Raw genomic sequence first — 20,702 nt, forward strand, 5'->3', positions numbered from 1 at the left:
AAATATAAACCTGTCTGCAGGTCAGAGTCACCACAACTGTAACATCATATTAATCTGAGAGCAGAAATAAAACATGAGTCTGACCTCAGAGTCTCCAGTCTACAGTGAGGACTCTCCAGAAAACCACACAGATATTTCAGTCCTGAATCCTTCAGGTCGCTCCAACTCAGGTCCAGTTTTCTGAGATGGGAGGGGTTGGACTTCAGAACTGAGACCAGAAAAGAACAGCTGATTTCTGACAAACTGCAGCTCTTCAACCTGAGTAAAGAATAAAAGATGTGACGTTAGGAGACAAAGTTCCTGCTTGAAAGCGGGACTACGATGCAACTGCTCCCTCAACAGACCCAGCTCTTAATATACACTGTCTTGTCTTAAAACATTAACATGTCAGATTGTTATTTTAACACGCTAGCTGTAGTGGAGGAAAACAAAAAAAAAAAAAAAAAAAAAAAACATCTGATCTTTAACCTTACAGATACAAAAAGTTATGTTACATCCACACCACTGCATAGTTTTAAAATAGCTTTTTATAACTCAAACATTTCAAATCTGCTCCACTTTATGGGGTAAAAAATTCCTCACAGAAGCAGTGCTGCATTCAGCCACATTGCTTTTTGTGATTCTCACTGTTTCTTCACCGAGTCAGGTTTTTTTCTGGTCGGCTCGCTCTTCTTACCTTGGTGTCATACAAAATAAGCTGTAAATAAACATATATCGTGGTTTACAATAAATATAGCAACCAATCCATATCAATTTCAGGCTTAAAAATACAATTTTCTTAAAAACCACGCCAACTCCCGGTTAAGGTCCGGCCCCTTACGAGTACGAATTCGGATACAGATAATGCAGATGGTTGAAATGATACGGATGCGAATAATGGTGTACTCGCTTATCCCTATGAGGTATGTTTGGAGCCACCTTATTACCACTGCTGCAGTATGTTGGTCATGTCATGTTAAAGAAAACATACATTCATGTAACTGCTTTGGGGTCAGTGGTTAATGTAAACATTATTATTCTAATAATGGACCAGGTGGGAGGGTTCCTTGTAAAATGAAAGCATTAGTTGTGACAATCTGTTTGATATTCAAACTAAATTGGAATTATGGCTGAAATATCCCAAACTCAACCAATAGAGCAATGTTACATGTGGATGATTCTATTCTATTGGCCAAGAAAGAAAGAAATGTTCACATTATGCTGAACATTGTTCCAAAACCGTGCTGGAAGTGGAGACTAATGGAGAACCAAGACAAAACATAACTGGTGCATTTTAGGCCAAAATCAAGTGTGAGAAGTTGAATGTTGGGACAGTAATGCTGTCCTACACTGATCAGTATAAATGTCTTGGCCTGATGTTGGACCAACACATGACATTTAACCCAGCTGTCAGTGATTTAGCTCAGTCTGCAGGTAGAGCACTGGGTTCTGGACTGAACAATAAACAGTTTTCAAATGTGACTTTCAAACATTTAACTGTTAAAACCTGAAGAGGATTTTCCCTCATAAATATAAACCTGTCTGCAGGTCAGAGTCACCACAACTGTAACATCATATTAATCTGAGAGCAGAAATAAAACATCAGTCTGACCTCAGAGTCTCCAGTCTGCAGTGAGGACTCTCCAGAAAACCCCACAGATCCTTCAGTCCTGAATCCTTCAGCTTGTTGTGACTCAGGTCCAGTTCTCTGAGATGGGAGGGGTTGAACTTCAGAGCTGAGACCAGAGAAGAACAGCTGATCTCTGACAAACTGCAGTTTCTCAACCTGAGTAAAGAATAAAAGATGTGACTTTAGGAGACAAAGTTCCTGCTTGAAAGTGTTCAATGTTTCATCATCTGTTCAGAGCTGAAGGGATGGGTGGATGGGTGGATGGATGGATGGATAGATAGATAGATAGATACTTTATTTATCCCAGACTGGGAAACTGCAGTGTAACAGCAGCATTACACATAGGGAATAAAATATATAACACGAATGCATCTGGGTGTTCAGTCAGTAGTTTGGCAGCGGTGGAGCTGATAACTGACACAGGCTACCGCTGCATCAGCTGACTGGGGGATGTAAACAGTGATAACAACGGTGTACGTGAACTTCCTTGGTAAATAATACGGGCGCATTCCTACAGCCAGCAGTTCGATGTCTGAGTTATAGAGACGTTCCTTCATGACATTTGGACAAGTCTCTGTCTCCCCGTACCAAACTGCAACCTGGGACCTCAACGCTGCTGTCCGGGATGTGCGAGTGCAGCCATGTTTAACTGAAGCAACATATGCTACAGTCACGGTATTCCCTCTGGGTCTTCACAAGCGCTGCCAGTTCGTCCGTCTTGTTCCCCAAAGACCTCACGTTCCCCGTTATGATCGCTGGGACCGCCGGTTTGTGTCTTCTCCTTCTTTCCCTCCGTTTCGCTCCGGACCTGCAGCCCCGGTGTCTCCTCCGTAGCTCCTGCGGGACCACAGGCCTGTCTCCAGGCAACAGCGCAATCAACTGCCACAATTGCCGGCGGCGATCTTCCAAGTTACAAAAAGTAGGAAAGCAGGAGAAAAACCAAACCAACCAAACCAACTAAAGCCATTTCGCAACTTTAACAGAAAGGTTGTGATTGAACAGAAAAAAAAAACCAAAAGAGCGAACCAACAAATTAACAAGTTTACACGAAGCACGACGAGGAGCTGCGGCTACAGACCGCTTAGAGCGGCGCAAAAAAAAAGTAAGAAAGTAAAAGTTTCAGAAAGTAGAAGTTTAGAAAATGAAAGTCAAACAGCTGAACCATCAGGAAGCAGCTTCCCAACAGCCAAATAGCTCTCATTAATATTAATAACAACATTCTGCTGCATAGTGACTCCACCTCTTAAACTCTACCAGCTCCACCTGTGGCTCCATCTGTACAAACTCATGTTCATTAGAGATTCTCCTAAACGTTCTCAAGTTTTCAAAGACAACAAATATGTCAGACTGAACTCTGGAGAAAGGTCAACATATGGTTCACAGCATCTGGAACATTTTCACTTCATTAAGCTGTGACCAAGTTTAACAAACATGCTGAGTTTGGTCTGAATCTCTCAGTCAGTCTGCTTTAGTCACATGACTTTATAGTCGTGTTGGAACAAGAAAACACTGATTATATATTTATTCATGTCAGTGTGGGAAAATGTTTCAAGTTTTAAATCTGTAGTTCAACATTTCTCTGCCAGAGTGACTGGACTAAACCAGAGAAGAAGAAAACTGATGTCAGCATGAAGATCCTCAGTGAGGATCAGTATAATATCAGCCTGATGTCTGCAGGTCAGAGTCACCACAACTGTAACATCATATTAATCTGAGAGCAGAAATAAAACATGAGTCTGACCTCAGAGTCTCCAGTCTACAGTGAGGACTCTTCAGAAAACCACACAGATCCTTCAGTCCTGGATCCTTCAGGTCGTTCCAATTCAGGTCCAGTTCTCTGAGATGGGAGGGGTTGGACTTCAGAGCTGAGACCAGAGAAGAACAGCTGATCTCTGACAACCTGGAGTTGTCAAATCTGAATAAGGAATAAAAGATGCAGATAAAATCATTGATAATCAGTCAGATATGTTCAGAAGACTTTAAATCAAAGTTCCACCACATTCTGTCTGGATGTTTGAAGTGTTTCTTCAGTGTAATTGTCATTTCAGCCACTGGAGGCTGAAGTTCAGCAGCTCCTCACTCTAAAACAAAGTGATTCCCTCAGCTGACCTGTAGCTGCAGTGGAATACAGGACATACTTGTGTGTAGGAATACAGCAGATGGCTGCTTCATAAATATGTGGCAGCAAAGGAAATTTCTGCTTTGATGTGAAGATGAAGCTGTAAAATCTTCTAAATGAAGAACATTTCAACACGTGTGGGACTGTTTGTTTTCAAAGTGTGTAGAAGAGCTTTTTGATGTTGACTCCGTCCACAGCAGCTCATCACTCAGCTTCTGTACCGCTCCTCTGAACTCCATCTACTGCAGTAACACACTGATTGAGTATGACCACACCACAAAGAAACACAACTATCACTGTGCTGCACATGAACTGTGCTCAGTGCAGGGAAACCTGTGGTGGAGCTCCAATCTTTTGGAAATATTAGCTTTCAGAGCACAGGGGGGCCACGGCCACGTGTCTGAAAGCCCCATGAGAGCTGGAGTCTCAACAACACAACTGACTCTGGTCCTCAGCTCCACACCCTCCAAGTCTGAAGACATTTATTAGGACATTAGATTCAGTGGTGGATTAAAGATCTACCACAGTGGACTGACCTCAGAGTCTCCAGTCTACAGTCTGGACTCTCCACAAGATCACGCAGCTCCTTCACATCTGGATCCTGCAGGAGGTTTCCTCTCAGGTCCAGTTCTCTGAGATGGGAGGGGTTGGACTTCAGAGCTGAGGCCAGAGAAGAACAGCTGATCTTTGACAACCAACAGCATCTCAACCTGGAAAAGAACATGTTGGAGATTTAACATGTGAAATCAACACTTTTGGTTCCTGAAAGAATTTTTCTTATCTAGAATCTAAAGTAAACAAAAGAAACGTATGCGATAAAAAATGGACCAGACTCAGTGACTAACTCCCTAACAACAAACTTTCGCCTTGCTCTATGTGCCCTACAGACAATATCTAACTAAGCACTAGCAGTGATTTCATGTCTTTGGGGTCATCAGGTGGGAACCTCTTTTCAATGGTGTTTCATCTAGTTAGGCCCACGACACCTCCAGGAGGCTAGACAGTACTAACTGGTGTCCCAGAGTCACCCCCTAATGCCAGCCATCAACACTCCTCACACAAAGACAACTATCTCAAACAGCACTGCTGTAAACTACTCTGACCTCTCACCAACTGCACCAGGGAAAGCGGGGTGGGGATACAGACCCTGGTTCAGGTAAGGGGCATGAAAGTGTAGAGGGTGCAGGAGGTGGAGGACAAGCTACACTAGCAGGTTCAGCAAACAACCTAACCTTTTTCATGTATTGAACAAGTAAATTCAAGTTTTGGAAAAGAATGACAACTTTTATTATTATTGTTAGAACAACTGGAAACATGAAACAGCTATTTTTAATAAAAGTGAAAAGCTTCAAGCAAAATGTGAATATAAATTCTGGATGAAACACATCTACAACAACTGAACAGACCTCAGAATTTCCAGTCTACAGTGAGGACTCTTCAGAAAACCACACAGATCCTTCAGTACTGAATCCTTCAGGTCATTGTTGTGAGTCAGGTCCAGTTCTCTGAGATGGGAGGGGTTGGACTTCAGAGCTGAGACCAGAGAAGAACAGCTGATCTCTGACAAACCGCAGTTCTCCAACCTGAGTAAAGAATAAAAGATGTGACTTTAGGAGACAAAGTTCCTGAGTCAGCAAACTTTATTTCTATCTCTGATTCTGACACATATGAACTCCTGTATAACAATCTGAGCTCTGGCAGGTAAGTCCACTCTAAAACCAGTCAAACAGTCTACAAACAAGCTGCAGAAGTTCTACACAGAAAATCAAACATTAATATATTTGAAGATGAAATGTCTTGTCCTGACGTTGGACCAACACATGACATTTAACCCAGCTGTCAGTGTTTTAGCTCAGTCTGCAGGTAGAGCCCTGAACAAGTCTGAACACTGTGCTCATCTGGGAGTTCATACTTTCACTCTGTTCTGTAATGTGTGTGTGTGTGTGTGTGTGTGTGTGTGTGTGTGTGTGTGTGTGTGTCAGACGATGTTTCTGCTGTCTGGGGATTCTGTGAGTATTCTCTTTGTAATACTCAGCATCATAGAGCTATTGGTTATCTTATAGAAGGACACAAATGGACCTCAGTGTTGGCTCTTCATGGTGATTTGAGTATCAGACATAAGAGACAAATGCTCCAGCTCTGGAACAGATCTGTGAAGCTGCCTGATCATAGAATTACTAAAAAGATATTTCACTCTGACACTTTGACCCAATCCCAAAGTTCACCCCACTCCCTACCCCTTAACCCTCGAAAGGAAGCCACAATCTTCCCTAGGAATTGGGACACCACTTGCTACGTCAATGTGTAGTCTCAGCAGCAACATGGAGGCTACAGTTCATGTACATTTCCATAGGCATGATTTTATTTTCGTATGTAATGCCCTCACCCTGTTCGTACTCTGTCAATGTAAATTTTGTCATTAAAAAAAACAAAACAACAACAACAACAAAAAAAAAGGAGACTACGGTCACAATTGTTTTTTTAGCATTCATCATGCTTCGGTTGATAAATAAATCAAGTGGTACACAGAGAACAATACACCATCAATGTTTGTTGTCTCTTGTGAATTTTTTTTTTTTTTTTTTCTCCACATCCTCTCGCTCTCTGGGGATCGAGGACTGGCCCTTCCTCTGGAAGTCAGCACTGGAAAACCCTCAATGTTAAGGGCTAGATTCTAACCCCAACCTTCCTTGTTCACAGGGTGGAGTCCACTCTGTGTGTCCCATTTCCTGTTCAGGTGTAGAGGTGGGATTGGCTGGTTCTACTCTTTAAAAGGGAAGTTCTCCTGTACTGAAGTGACTCCTCCTCCTTCCTGCTCCGAGCTCTGGATCATGCTGGGCTGTGCTGCATTGTGATTTGGGTTAAACAACTTTTGTTATTTGTTTTGATTACTACATGCATCGTTTTGTTTTCCTTGGGTATGTGACAAATAGCAGTCTTAGTAGCTGAAATAGCTGTAAGGGAGGGAATTTGTTTTGTGAGTCTTTTCCTCCTGTTTCATTGTCAGGGAGGTAAGGTAGTTTTTTTTATTCTTCCTCAGGTTATATTTTTCAAACCTTACTTTATTATGATTAAAACACTTAAATAAACAACAGTGGCGTAACACAACAGCTGAACAAGAAACTTAAAGTGAAGACACAGTATCACAGACTCTATAGTGATGCATTGATTCTGCTCTACTGGTCTACTGGCCACTGGTAGTGGCAGAAAGAAAAAAAAGAAAGAAAACAAAACAAAACAGCAAAACAGCCCTATACCTCCAGACAAGAAAGGGAGGGGAAAAGAAGTGTGAGTGAAAAAAAAAACAAACAAAAAACAAACAAAAAAACAAAAACTGGTGAGTTAACAAATGAGTAACAAATGGCACCTGTGAACCAGGGGAAGGAAAAAGCTACTAACACAAACAGCAAGGAGAACAACAGAGAGGAGTGAGAGTGAGGGGAACAAAGAAAAGCTGTCCAGGTTCATTCAACTCTGCCTGCTAATCAAAGAGATGTTGGGAAAATAAGAAAGCAGTAACACGAGGAAGAGAACCAGCTGGATTCACTGGAGGTTTGGAAACCCATGGCCTGAGGAGTGGTGATGATCCCAGGAGTACCAAGGAGGAAAAAGGTGCCTGTATACTGGGACTCCATACCTGCCTGGGCTGGAGGAGCCCCACAACAGAGCTAAGTACAGTCCATCACTGTCCCCTCAACCATTGAACACACTGATCCACCATACGTCCACTCACACACACTGAACCCCGGAGGAACTGGAACCAGCTGGGCTAACACACACATACACCTCCAAGCTAAATTTTACTCATCCTCACGCTGTTACACTGGAAGCTGGAACCGGACTGGTCTGACCCACACACACCCACACATCCCTCTACCCCTCCATTGCACCCAGCTTTCACCTGTTGGCTGAGCAACATGTATGTGTTTGATTTGTTCAACTTGGTGTGTTCTGAAGGTGGTGAATCAAATCAGTTATCCATTATGGAGTATGAAGCTTTTTATACTGATGACAATCTGCCAAATCTGCAAACTAACCCAAACACTAACCCTCTTCAGTAATTTTTTTCTTATTTAATAAAAAATATGATTAAAAAACGTATAGTAAATAACTGAATTCAAAGTATTCACACAAACATGAACTCTGACCTGAGAGTTTCCAGCTCACAGTGTGGACTCTTCAGTCCAGCAGACAGCAGCTTCACTCCTGAATCCTGCAGGTTGTTGTTACTCAGGTCCAGATCTCTCAGACTAGAGGACTGGGAGCTGAGGACTGAGGACAGAGCTTCACAGCTTCTGTCTGAGAGGTTACAGCCACTCAATCTGAGGAGGAATTATAGAAATAAAATACATCATGTGACAAGAACACTGCAGTTGTATATTAACATATGGTCATTTAATCAAAGTACTCAACAGTACTTAATTTAGGTCCTTAACTGTTAATGTGTGACATCTGAAGTTTTTAAATTGTCATAAAACGTGCAAAATGTAATTTTTTTTGTATGTCAGTGTTTTGAGTGTGCGACTGGTTGCAGCTCTGCTACAGATTCTAATTCTGCTGGATGCCAGAGCACAGTGCATAAATTAAGCACAGAGCAGGTCGCACAGGACAGAACTGTTGAAATGGTTTTGTGGTTCTCTTGTTGCATAGATACTACAACCGACTATATTGTGAGATCATGTGTGAATTCGCGAGATCTCCTGAATCCTTGCGACTGCCGCTGTCCAGCAGAGCCGCAACAATGCGCATCACAGATGGATCCAGCGGGTGTTGAGGAACGGAGTACAGGGCCATTCCGGAGACGTTCCGCATCCAGTGGAATGAATACAATTCAAACAATTCTTTGTCAAAAAGATAAGCATGTTGACCCCTTCTGGTCACAGTTGTGCCCACTCAACTTACAGTGTTCCCAGCAAATCAAACACCATGCAATCATCCACCTTTAAAAATAGTTTATGCTTCACCAGGTGCTTCCTCATGTTTCAAGTGTTTCCACCACCAGCTCTGCATTTTGCTCGTCATTGCTGCATTGGGCATCAGCATGTATTTCACCAATGTGTCACCACACATATAATCGCTTTCAACTGGCCGTTTTCAGTATTTTTCTGCATTTCTCTGCACTTCATAGGCTTATTGTTTCTATAATAACAGTTCCTATAGCAAACAAAACGGAAGCATTTCAGTGTGCTACAGAATGAAACACATGGAAGTACAAACGTGTGGTACCGTTTGATTTGAAGTGAATTGAACCCTGCTGAACACAAACCTGAGTCCTCCGAGTCTACAGGATGGAACCTGTAGTCCAGCTGACAGCAGCTTCACTCCTGAATCCTGCAGGTTGTTGTTACTCAGGTCCAGATCTCTCAGACTAGAGGACTGGGAGCTGAGGACTGAAGACAGAGCTTCACAGCTTCTGTCTGAGACGTCACAGCCACTCAGTCTGAAGAAGAAGCAGCAAAACAAGATAAATGATTAAAGAAACATCTTTTTGATTCTCAACTAAAAAAGATCTGATCTGTATGTATTTATTTGCACATACAGAACTTTGTTGGAGGCTTTGACCACTGGCAGCAGCCTCAGAAGAGCCTCCTCTGAAGCAGAGTATTTCTTCAGGTCAAACACGTCCAGATCTTTTTCTGATGACAGTAAGATGAAGACCAGAGCTGACCATTGAGCAGGAGACAGTTTATCTGTGGAGAGACGTCCTGATCTCAGGGACTGTTGGATCTCCTCCACCAGAGAACCATCATTCAGTTCATTCAGACAGTGAAACAGGTTGATACTTTTCTCTGGAGACACATTCTCACTGATCTTTGTCTTGATGTACTGGACTGTTTTCTGATTGGTCTCTGAGCTACTTCCTGTCTGTGTCACCAGGCCTCGTAGGAGAGTTTGGTTGGTCTGCAGCGAAAGACCCAGAAGGAACCGGAGGAACAAGTCCAGGTGTCCATTTGGACTCTGTAAGGCCTCATCCACAGCACTCTGGTAGAGACGTGTTGTTTTAGATCCTGTCCTTATTAGTTTAGACCTCCAAGTTGTTGATTGTTCTTCTGCCATCAGATTGACTCCAGAGTTGATGAAGGTCAGATGGACATGAAGAGCAGCCAGAAACTCCTGAACACTCAGATGGATGAAGCAGAAGACCTTGTCCTGGTACAGCCTTGTCTCCTCTTTGAAGATCTGTGTCAACACTCCTGAGTAAACTGATGCTGCTCTGATATCGATGCCACACTCTGTCAGGTCTGATTCATAGAAGATCAGGTTTCCTTTCTGCAGCTGCTCAAAAGCCACTTTTCCCAGAGACTCAATCATCTTCCTGGTCTCTGGACTCCAGTGTGGATCTGACTCAGCTCCTCCATCGTACTTGACCTTCTTCAGTTTGGACTGAACCACCAGGAAGTGGATGTACATCTCAGTCAGGGTCTTGGGCAGCTCTCCTCCCTCTCTGGTCTTCAACACCTCCTCCAGAACTGTAGCAGTGATCCAGCAGAAGACTGGGATGTGGCACATGATGTGGAGGCTTCGTGAGGTCTTGATGTGGGAGATGATCCTGCTGGCCTGTTTCTTATGTCTGAACCTCTTCCTGAAGTACTCCTCCTTCTGGGGGTCACTGAACCCTCTGACCTCTGTCACCATGTCAACACACCGAGGAGGGATCTGATTGGCTGCTGCAGGTCGTGTGGTTATCCAGAGGCGAGCAGAGGGAAGCAGTTTCCCCCTGATGAGGTTTGTCAGCAGCACGTCCACTGAGGTGGACTCTGTAGGATCAGTCAGGACCTCAGTGTTGTGGAAGTCCAGAGGAAGTCGACACTCATCCAGACCGTCAAAGATGAACACAACCTGGAACTGATCAAAGCTGCACATTCCTGCTTCTTTGGTTTCAGTGAAGAAGAGATGAACAAGTTCCACCAAGCTGAACTTCTTCTCTTTCAGCACATTCAGCTCTCTGAAGGTGAAGGGGAATGTGAACTCTATGTCCTGGTTGGCTTTGTCTTCAGCCCAGTCCAGAGTGAACTTCTGTGTTAAGACGGTTTTCCCAATGCCAGCCACTCCCTTTGTCATCACTGTTCTGATTGGTTGGTCTCTTCCAGGTGGGGGTTTAAAGATGTCTTCTTGTCTGATGCTTGTTTCTGCTCTGTCCTGTTTCCTGGATGCTGTTTCAATCTGTCTGACCTCATGTTCCTCATTGACCTCTCCAGTCCCTCCCTCTGTGATGTAGAGCTCTGTGTAGACCTGATTCAGAAGGGTTGGGTTTCCTGCTTTAGAGATCCCCTCAAACACACACTGGAACTTCTTCTTCAGGGCAGATTTGAGTTTATGCTGACAAACTGGAGCACAACTTTCTGAATAAACAAAAAACATTTGAGATTAAAAACATAAAACTCCTAGGTTTATGTTTGCTTCTACTAACCAATAAGAATATGATCATATTTCTCTCCGTCTCCTCAGACTTTAGTAAATGTCTAATTGATCCATCATGTTAAATCCTCTTACTGCTCTGCAGACAGTCAGCCAGCTCCTCCTGCTTCATCCTCCTCAGGAAGTTCACTGTGATCTTCAGAAATGCCTCTCTGCTCCTCCTCTGCTCTTCATCCACCTCATCATCCTCATTCTTGATGAATTGTGGGTAATCTGGACTCAGACTCCTTTTGATTTTCTTCAGCTCGTTCTTCACAAAACAGACGATGTTCTCCTCCAGCAGCTGGAACACAATAACATCCTGTGTAAAGTTCACTCTCAGTATAAACTGATGGATCAAAGCATCAGATCATCAGTCAGCAGAGTTCAACTTTAGCTGCTGCTGTATCATCTGCTGCCACGTCTCTTTCCAGAGCTACACAGAAAGATTCAGACCTGCTGACTTCACTAAACTAACTTCACTGGTGTAACTTACTAAGTTTGACTTTAGATTCTGACAACACAGAGATCCTGATCATCACATGAAGACCAAACTGATACAGCCCTTCAACACATCAACTTAGGAAGTGAAAATTCAGGGTATTAACTGTGACTGTGGCTGAAGATGGATCAGACCACCTGAACTAGTTCACTGGTGAATTATTCCATCTTTAAACCCTGTAGAGACAGAGTCCATGGAGGTCCAGGACTGAATCTGATTAACTTTGGTCTTTGTTATTAAGTCACAGCTGAAATTATCTGGAAAACAACTAAATAAACTTTTCTTTAAGATTCACTGTAGATGAAGAAGGAGCAGAGATGTTTTGTAAAAGTCTCCAACAGACCATATTCATACAGAACATATCTGTTGAGGCTGATGGATTATTGCTCTGTGGTGAACTACAACTCCCAGTCCTCTCCCACTCTCTCCCACCCCAAACCTGTTCAATCCCAATTCAACTCCTGTCTGTCACAGAGTAAAGCTCTACTGGTCTAAAGAGTGCAGCTTCAAACTCAAGTCTTTGTTGGTGTCTGTTGTAGTCACTGGATGAACATTTACACACCATAAATATGGAGTCCAGGTCTGTGTGATGATGTTTGTCAGACTGAACTCTGAGGAGAAAAGACACAAACACACAGTTTGTTCCAGGAGTTTTCTATGAACACCAGAGAAACTGATAGACAAGCTTTGATACATTTAATGAGTCAGACACCAACAAATGATCAGCTTTTACCTTTTTTCTTTGATAAAGTCATCCATAGACTGATCACTCTTCATGGACACACAGCTGGATACAGCAGACTGTTGTCCTCCCTTAAAGTTAATAGGACGATCCAGAGACCGATCACTCTTCATGGACACACAGCTCAGTTCAGGAGAATCTGGTCTTGACTTCTGGTTGCTAGTAGTAGCCAAGCTGACATTAAAATAATCAACAACCAGGAAAGTGAACAGAAAAATATCAGTTTTGAATTAGTTGCCATCGTCAAGCACAACATTCATTTATACAGCCACAAATGACCCACAATTTTTCATTGTTTGATTTCTTTTTCATCTTAATAAAATTTACATAGCACTTAGACTTTTTTGATACTTTTAATTTGACTCACATGAGCATTTTGTTGCCTGATTTTAAAAAGGGCAAGACAAATAAAGATTATTATTATTATTATTATCATCATTATCATCAGCCTGGGGATCTAGCTCAGTTGTAGAGCTGGGTGCCTGTCATCCATGGGTCCTGTTTCAAACCCCAACCAGATTGCAAACCCAGTGGTAGGTTTGTTTCGGTCCCAAGCCCGGATAAATGGGGAGGGCTGGGGCAACATCTGTAATGACAATTGTGGCCAAATCAATCATGAAAGTTACAGAGCTGAATTGCTGTGGCAACCTCAAATAGGAAAATGCCAAGAAAGAGAGGGAATTAAAAAAAAAAAGACAGGTAGAAATATCATTATTACTCATAATAAAATCTCAACATGTTTGTTAAGCTCACCGTGAAAATAAGGACAAAGAAACAGCAGCAGTAGAAGTTCAGCAGTAAAAAATGTAAGTGACAGTGAGAGTGAATAATGATGCAGCAGTGATCTGAGTGCTGAGCTCTGACAGATGGACAGTTAGAGATCCTCATCTCACCTCTGAGCTTTGGTCTGACTCTCATGTTCCCCACACAGAGTGGTTTTAGAGGGAGGGGCTCCCTCCTCTCTGTCCTCACACTGATTCATAGCTGAGCCTCCACCTTCACACACACAACAAAAAGCTTCATTACAACAGGATTTACATCACAGGACACATAATCAGCATTACTGTGACTAATACGTCATTAACTTCAGCCTTTAACTCCAAAAAACAAACTGTTTGACTTTTCTCTCTCTTTGTTGCTTTCAGTCAGATTCTTCTATCAACAGAAAAAAAGTTGTCATTCATGTTAATCCCAATCTTCAATGTTATACTTTGGCATTAACACTAAATTTCAAACAAACTCAGATCACCATTTACTTTTAGCACTGCAAGTTGAAGAATTATTGAACCTTGACATAGTTGTGATCACCATAGGTTGGCACATTTGAAGGTCCAGAATTTTAATTAGATAAATTTTGGAAGGCCAAATCATTCCTTCAGAAGCCAAATAAAAAAACAAACAACAGCTACAACTAAACCAGTCTGACCTTTGTCAGGAAACCCCAGACCAGAGGAAGTGGTTCTCTCATCTGATGTTTAGGATACACCTTAAACATTGGTTTCTTTGACACATAATTTAAATACTGTGCCTCCACAACTTCACATAGAAATCAGTCTGATCTGTCTGTAATCTGAAAGTTTCAGAGAAATGCATCTCAGATCTGATGGTGCTTCTTCTCTCTGTCCACTAGATGGCGGTATCTGACTGTGGAATGTGTTGATGGAGCTGATTTAATTCATATCACCCTATTGATCTAACAAATTAAAGATTTAAAGATTTCTGTTTTGCCTTAAATGATTCCCAACAATAAAAACAAGGAGTGCTGCTTTAAACCTTCAATGGCTTCACTGTATCTGGAAATGCTCAGAGTGGACCATCAACAGTGAGAGTTCAAGTCACTCAGCGAAGTCCATCCAAGGTGTCAGACGAGTTCTGACATGTTTGTTGTGTCATGCCTCAGCTATAACGTTGCACAGCAGTTCAAGGAACTCAACTTTCTGACACTTTCCTGCTTGATGTGAAGAGAAGAAGCTGCTTGTTCTCCCTCATCAGTCCTGGTGTCTGTTTGAACTGAGGAAAAGTTACACCCTCATAACTTCAGAGTCCAATTATTAAAAGCTTTAGTGACATGAAACCGTTCTAACCTGTGTTAGAAACCAAATCAGTGCCACAGGACTCTTTGGTACGGTGGTGTGATTCTGCAACAACACCTCTAATGTCCTCAACTCAGCAGAAGAAGATGTAAATGTGCTGCAACAATGTCAATTTCTAAGTCTGAAATTTGAAATAACAGTAAGCACTAAACAAATCATTCAGAGCCAACAACAACAACTGTGTCATTCTGAGTTCAACCAACAGATAGAGCCATCAGAAATCTGGATTTCTTCATTATTTCATTATTTGTACTATTCATATACCTCTGTAATTGTCAAAGAGGACAATATCATGTAATAAAGAGGAAAATTATGAAAAATCAAAACAAAATATAAATGTTTGTTCAAAAATTTATGTTAGCTCATCTTTGCTCTGGAACAATATGGAAAGATTTTACATTAATGTTGCTGAACCAGTTTTCTTCCCCATTACAGGAAATAAACATGATGTGATGAAGTCCACTAGATGGTGATAAACAATGTGGGAACATTTTACATTAAATCAGTCACAGTGTGGAGAAATCAAACTGCTGAACAAACTGGTCATATTAAAGTGCTGCCTTTGTTTCTTATTGTTTCTAAATGTATTGAAAGACAAATTAACTGAGGAAACTGAAGTCAAACCGAGTTCAGAGGCCTCTTAGCCAGCTGACCAGTTCTGAGGAACCTCCATCAATAAACTCAGATTATAATCAAACTGCTGCCAAAAGTAACATAAAAATCTAAATCAACAAGTACAATGTGATCACAGTGATCCTGCTGATCAGAAATTTAAAGATTCTCACCTGCTGAACTCACTTCAGGTTGATTTACACACATTCCAGCTTTGTGTGTTCAGAAAATATGCTGCTGCTCATTCTTCACTTCCTCATTACTCAACCAATTTTCTGAGAAACAAACAGGATGTGATGACGTTCTACTATCTTTTCACTAGTCCACTGGTGACAACCAACACACCCTCAACGACCTGGTTTGCATTTAGTTTAGCATTTTCCCTTAGGGAAAATTTTTATTATAGAATAAGTACGCAAAGAAGAAGAAGCTCAATTTTACTGAAGAGGAAACAATGATTGATCAAACTGACAAAAGAAAACACACATTTTTCAAAGCCCAAGTTCTGACCTTAGCAACTAAATGAAACAAGGTGAATGGCAGAAAGTAACTTTAGAAGAACACACTGTTAGTCCTGAGTGACAGATTGTCGGGGAAATAAAAAAGAAGCAGTCTGATTTAAAGCTGCTGCCTATAAATACATTACTGCTCACAACATTAGTGTGTGATGCTGCTGGAGGAGGAGAGGGGACCCTGCTGCTCTCTACACTTGATGATCTATCCCAATCACACAGAATAATAATCTGACTGATGTAGATCATGCATGTTTCTGTTTATTTGTATAAAGATCCTTTGTGATCTTCTTTGTATAAAGAAGTGACATTTACTCAGGATAGAATTATATTCATTCTTATTAGAAAAAAAAAATGCTCACACTTCACTATCTTCAGTTCAAGTGAATCGTCAGATAACATTCTGCTGGTTTAACTGATATCATGCTGATGTTTTCAGCAGTAATTTTATGAGTTCATGTCTTTATCACAAACATTTGAAGAGATCTTGTTAATAAGTAACCACATCATCCACAACCAACCCTCTTTATCTGGAATCTGAACAGGGAGCTGTGAGGAGTTTGATGGTTCATCATCACGATTAAAGCATTCACTGACTGCAACATTTAAATTAATATACAGTTTATTTTAATACTGAACATTAAACAGAACTGAGCAGTTTGTGTTCTTTTATCACTTTGTCTATCTTCCTGTCTTTTTGTCATGTTCTCCAACTCTTCAGCAGCCCTTTTCAGTTAGTTACTCATCTTTATATATCTGAGAAGGTAGTTGATTGAAAATGATCATCATGGTCTCAGATATGAGCATCAAACTGTCAGTATTCAAATACAATTTGTAAATACTAATTCCCAAGCAATGGGTTTTCCAAAGTTGATCCAAACACAGTCTGAGCTCTCTGTGGAAAACTGAATATGACTTACAGTAAAATCTGATTCCAGAGCAGCTCTGAACCTTCTGTATCAGGTAGATCCTTCATCCTTTGATACTATCAGACATTACGGTCTGTTCTCAGCTCAGCTGGAGTTTTTCTCTGTTCGTCAAAGTGAACTCTGACCTCCATGTCTCAGTGTTACAGAAGTCCACTGTGAGTCTTCGTCCCTCCACAGTCCACAGGGACAAACTGACAGTGAAATAATAATAATGTTAACACTCACCGGCCTCAGCCTTCAGTTTCCCTGCTTCTGCTCCGACAGCTTCAAAATGGAGGCTGAACTCTGAACACTTTCACATTCAGCTGCTGCGGTTACAGGAAGTCACACGACCCTGTGTGTGTGTGTGTGTGTGTGTGTGTATGTGTGTGTGTGTGTGTGTGTGTGTGTGTGTGTGTGTGTGTCTGTTTCCTCTGTTGTCAGTGTAACTGTCACATATTTCCCATTTAAGATGATGTAGCAGGAAGACGCAGCCTCACTGAGTCTCCATTTCAACTTGTATCCAAAGTGAGTTCTTCAAACTATATACTGTTTTTAAACCTGACTGATAGGCCGAGTAATAAACAATCTGCATCATTCTTTATGCTCTTTCCTGAATGTTGTTGTCCCGTTCAGTCAAAAAAGGGAAGCGCTCACAAGCAGAAAGAAACATGGCGCCCCCTTTCCTATTGGTGGAAAAATGCACCACGTCAGCCAATCAAAAAATTATTAGGCAGGACGCAACAGTTGGTTGCTGAAGCAGAGGAGAAAGATGTTGGAGTGACAGCAGTAAAACGAAGGACAGAGATATCGACCGTGAGTTTTTAGATAAAAATAATAAATTGTGCAGCACCTCATTGTGAAATCTGATTGGTTTGTAAATATTTGTAGATCGATGTTCAAAGACCGCCTGAGACATTGCCTGAAATTGAATATCAATGGTTGTAAATAACTGAAGTTTTCACAATTTATATTTACATTCTAAGTTATAAAAATTGTTTGTTAAACATGTCATGCAACAGCATGAGCATTAAGAAAAAAAAAGGAGAAAATAATATAATATAAAAAAAAACACATGGTAGATAAGAACAATAGCATTTTTCAGAATCCATGATTTCATCAATTTTTACTTCTTATGTTGTTATTTCTGTGTGGCTAAGGTTGATGTTAAAACTGTGAAGAATATACAGCCAGAGTAAATAATACGAATTGGTCATTTGTGTTTATGTCTAGGTTGATTGTGCATCGATTGTGCAGAGGAGTGAAGGTGAGAGCTGTGTGTGTTTCTTCGTCCCTCTCAACTCAATATTTTCCTGTTTAAGGGCACAACGGCAGCATCCAGCTTCTCTGTCGGAGAGGAGTGAAGTTCTACAGATCCGTCCATTTCCTGAACTTTTAGAAGAGAAGATACCAAACAGCAGAATGTTTAATTAACATCTTTCTGATTCTGATCATCTCCATTAGAGCATCATTGTGTAATACCGTGTGTGTTCAGTTTGGGACACTTTCATAAAACAGGGCAGAACCAGCAGATACACACATATACACTCACCGGCCACTTTATTCGGTACACCATGCTAGTAACGGGTTGGACCCCCTTTTGCCTTCAGAACTGCCTCAATTCTTCGTGGCATAGATTCAACAAGGTGCTGGAAGCATTCCTCAGAGAGTTTGGTCCATATTGACATGATGGCATCACACAGTTGCTGCAGTTGTCGGCTGCACATCCATGATGCGAATCTCCCGTTCCACCACCTCCCAAAGATGCTCTATTGGATTGAGATCTGGTGACTGTGGAGGCCATTTGAGTACAGTGAACTCATTGTCATGTTCAAGAAACCAGTCTGAGATGATTCCAGCTTTATGACATGGCACATTATCCTGCTGAAAGTAGCCATCAGAAGTTGGGTACATTGTGGTCATAAAGTGATGGACATGGTTAGCAACAATACTCAGGTAGGCTGTGGTGTTGCAACAATGCTCAATTGGTGCCAAGAAAATATTCCCCACACCATTACACCACCACCACCAGCCTGAACCGTTGATACAAGGCAGGATGGATCCATGCTTTCATGTTGTTGACGCCAAATTCTGACCCTACCATCCGAATGTCGCAGCAGAAATCGAGACTCATCAGACCAGACAACGTTTTTCCAATCTTCTATTGTCCAATTTCGATGAGCTTGTGCAAATTGTAGCCTCAGTTACCTGTTCTTAGCTGAAAGGAGTGGCACCCGGTGTGGTCTCCTGCTGCTGTAGCCCATCTGCCTCAAAGTTCGACGTACTGTGCGTTCAGAGATGCTCTTCTGCCTACCTTGATTGTAACGGGTGGTTATTTGAGTCACTGTTGCCTTTCTATCAGCTCGAACCAGTCTGGCCATTCTCCTCTGACCTCTGGCATCAACAAGGCATTTCCGCCCACAGAACTGCCGCTCACTGGATATTTTTTCTTTTTCGGACCATTCTCTGTAAACCCTAGAGATGGTTGTGTGTGAAAATCCTAGTAGATCAGCAGTTTCTGAAATACTCAGACCAGCCCTTCTGGCACCAACAACCATGCCACGTTCAAAGTCACTCAAATCACCTTTCTTCCCCATACTGATGCTCGGTTTGAACTGCAGGAGATTGTCTTGACCATATCTACATGCCTAAATGCACTGAGTTGCCGCCATGTGATTGGCTGATTAGAAATTAAGTGTTAACAAGCAGTTGGACAGGTGTACCTAATAAAGTGGCCGGTGAGTGTATATATAACAGACACAGCTTTAGTTAATAATGAGATTTTAGTGATTTAAACCTCAAATCCTTGAACACTGTCTGGTTAACATGTTTCGGTGATATTAGACTTCTATGGACCATTTCACCGCACTGGACCATTTTTGCAGAATCAACAACTAATAACTCCACAACGAGACTGTGTGACATCACTGGAGATCAAAGGCATTTCCTGTCTTTCATTGATGCCCCACGTGACACAGATGGATACGTCACACTCTCACGTTCGCTTCAATTGAATGAGTGCATGCAGTTTCTGTTTGGTAGTGACCATCATGACTCTTAACAAAGTTTGTCTCCTGTTAAAAAAAGGCAATGACCACATTTCAATCTGCTCAACAGCAGGGTACAACTCAGACAGACTAAAGCCAGCTGAACACCGACAAGGATGGGATTCCAACCCACGCGTGCAGAGCACAATGGATTAGCAGTCCATCGCCTTAACCACTCGGCCACCTCGTCATGAACACAAAGGTTCATGTGATGACAAAAAAACAGCCATTGGGAAGAAGCTGCAGCACCTGAACAGGGACTTGAACCCTGGATCCTCAGATTAAAAGTCTGATGCTCTTCAATAAGATCTGACTTCATTTTCCAAGCTGCCCCCTCGTGGTCATTTGATACACTGCAGGTGGAAATCTCAGTACCTTTTAACCACCACAGCCGCTTTGACAGAAAGTGGATGTGGTGGTTAAAAATTACACAAAACTCCAGAGGACATTGCAACCTGAACATAGTGAGCAGAGTGGTGCAGTGGAAGCGTGCTGGGCCCATAACCCAGAGGTCGATGGATCGAAACCATCCTCTGCTATTCTAACACCCTGGATGTCCCATCACGAGATGTGAGTTTTTCAGCAGCACTGATTAACAGGAAAACATGGAGAATGTTGTCTATCATATCTATAATACTGAGAGTTGAGCAGCAGAGTGGTGCAGTGGCACTTCTGTTGTTGGCTACAAGACATCCTGCAGTGCTTCGCTCTCAGTGGAGTTTCTGCTCATCACTTCCTTTATTACAGCTTTGTTCAGCAGAAGGAAATTTGGTGATTAACCGCTTTTCACGCTCGGAAAACTTTAGTCAGACTAATGACAGCCCGTCAGAAAGTTGTGTCCAAATGTTTGGGTGTCACGACAAAGCAAAGCTGTTTAATTGATTTGGTTTGTTTGTTTTAAACATATTCTTATTTGAGAGAATCAGCACTCATCGCAGTAATTTACAGTGACAAGCCTCCCTCTGTCTTTTCTTTCTCCCTTTGTAATTTCAGCCCCCCCCATCCCCATGTGAAAACATGCAGTGTTTGGCAGGGGGCACACACAGCCCATCACTGCAGATCAGCAGGTCTGACTGAAAACAAACTGTAAAGTATGAACCACAGCACTGCTGGGGTTTGAATGTGTAGGGTGCGAGAGGTCAACACTTGTGCTCCTCACA

General features: G+C 42.0%; 1 protein-coding gene and 1 non-coding gene across 2 annotated transcripts in view; both read right to left on the reverse strand.

Moving 5' to 3' along the window:
- The window catches only part of LOC115053030 (NLR family CARD domain-containing protein 3-like), a gene marked incomplete at its 5' end in the record, with an annotated part of 93,688 nt that extends 82,255 nt beyond the window's left edge, over positions 1 to 11,433 (reverse strand). Inside the window, 3 exons of the mRNA XM_029517590.1 lie at positions 7,877 to 8,050; positions 9,268 to 11,071; positions 11,223 to 11,433. Of these exons, the coding sequence (XP_029373450.1) occupies positions 7,877 to 8,050; positions 9,268 to 11,071; positions 11,223 to 11,433 (2,189 nt within the window). The remainder of the gene's footprint in view (positions 1 to 7,876; positions 8,051 to 9,267; positions 11,072 to 11,222) is intronic.
- An 8,217-nt stretch (positions 11,434 to 19,650) lies between these two features.
- On the reverse strand, positions 19,651 to 19,732 carry trnas-gcu (transfer RNA serine (anticodon GCU)). Its single transcript has one exon. It is a non-coding gene; the product is annotated as a tRNA-Ser (tRNA).
- Positions 19,733 to 20,702: the final 970 nt, after the last annotated feature.

Source organism: Echeneis naucrates, chromosome 2, assembly GCF_900963305.1.
Source record: "Echeneis naucrates chromosome 2, fEcheNa1.1, whole genome shotgun sequence".
Lineage (NCBI taxonomy): Eukaryota > Metazoa > Chordata > Actinopteri > Carangiformes > Echeneidae > Echeneis > Echeneis naucrates.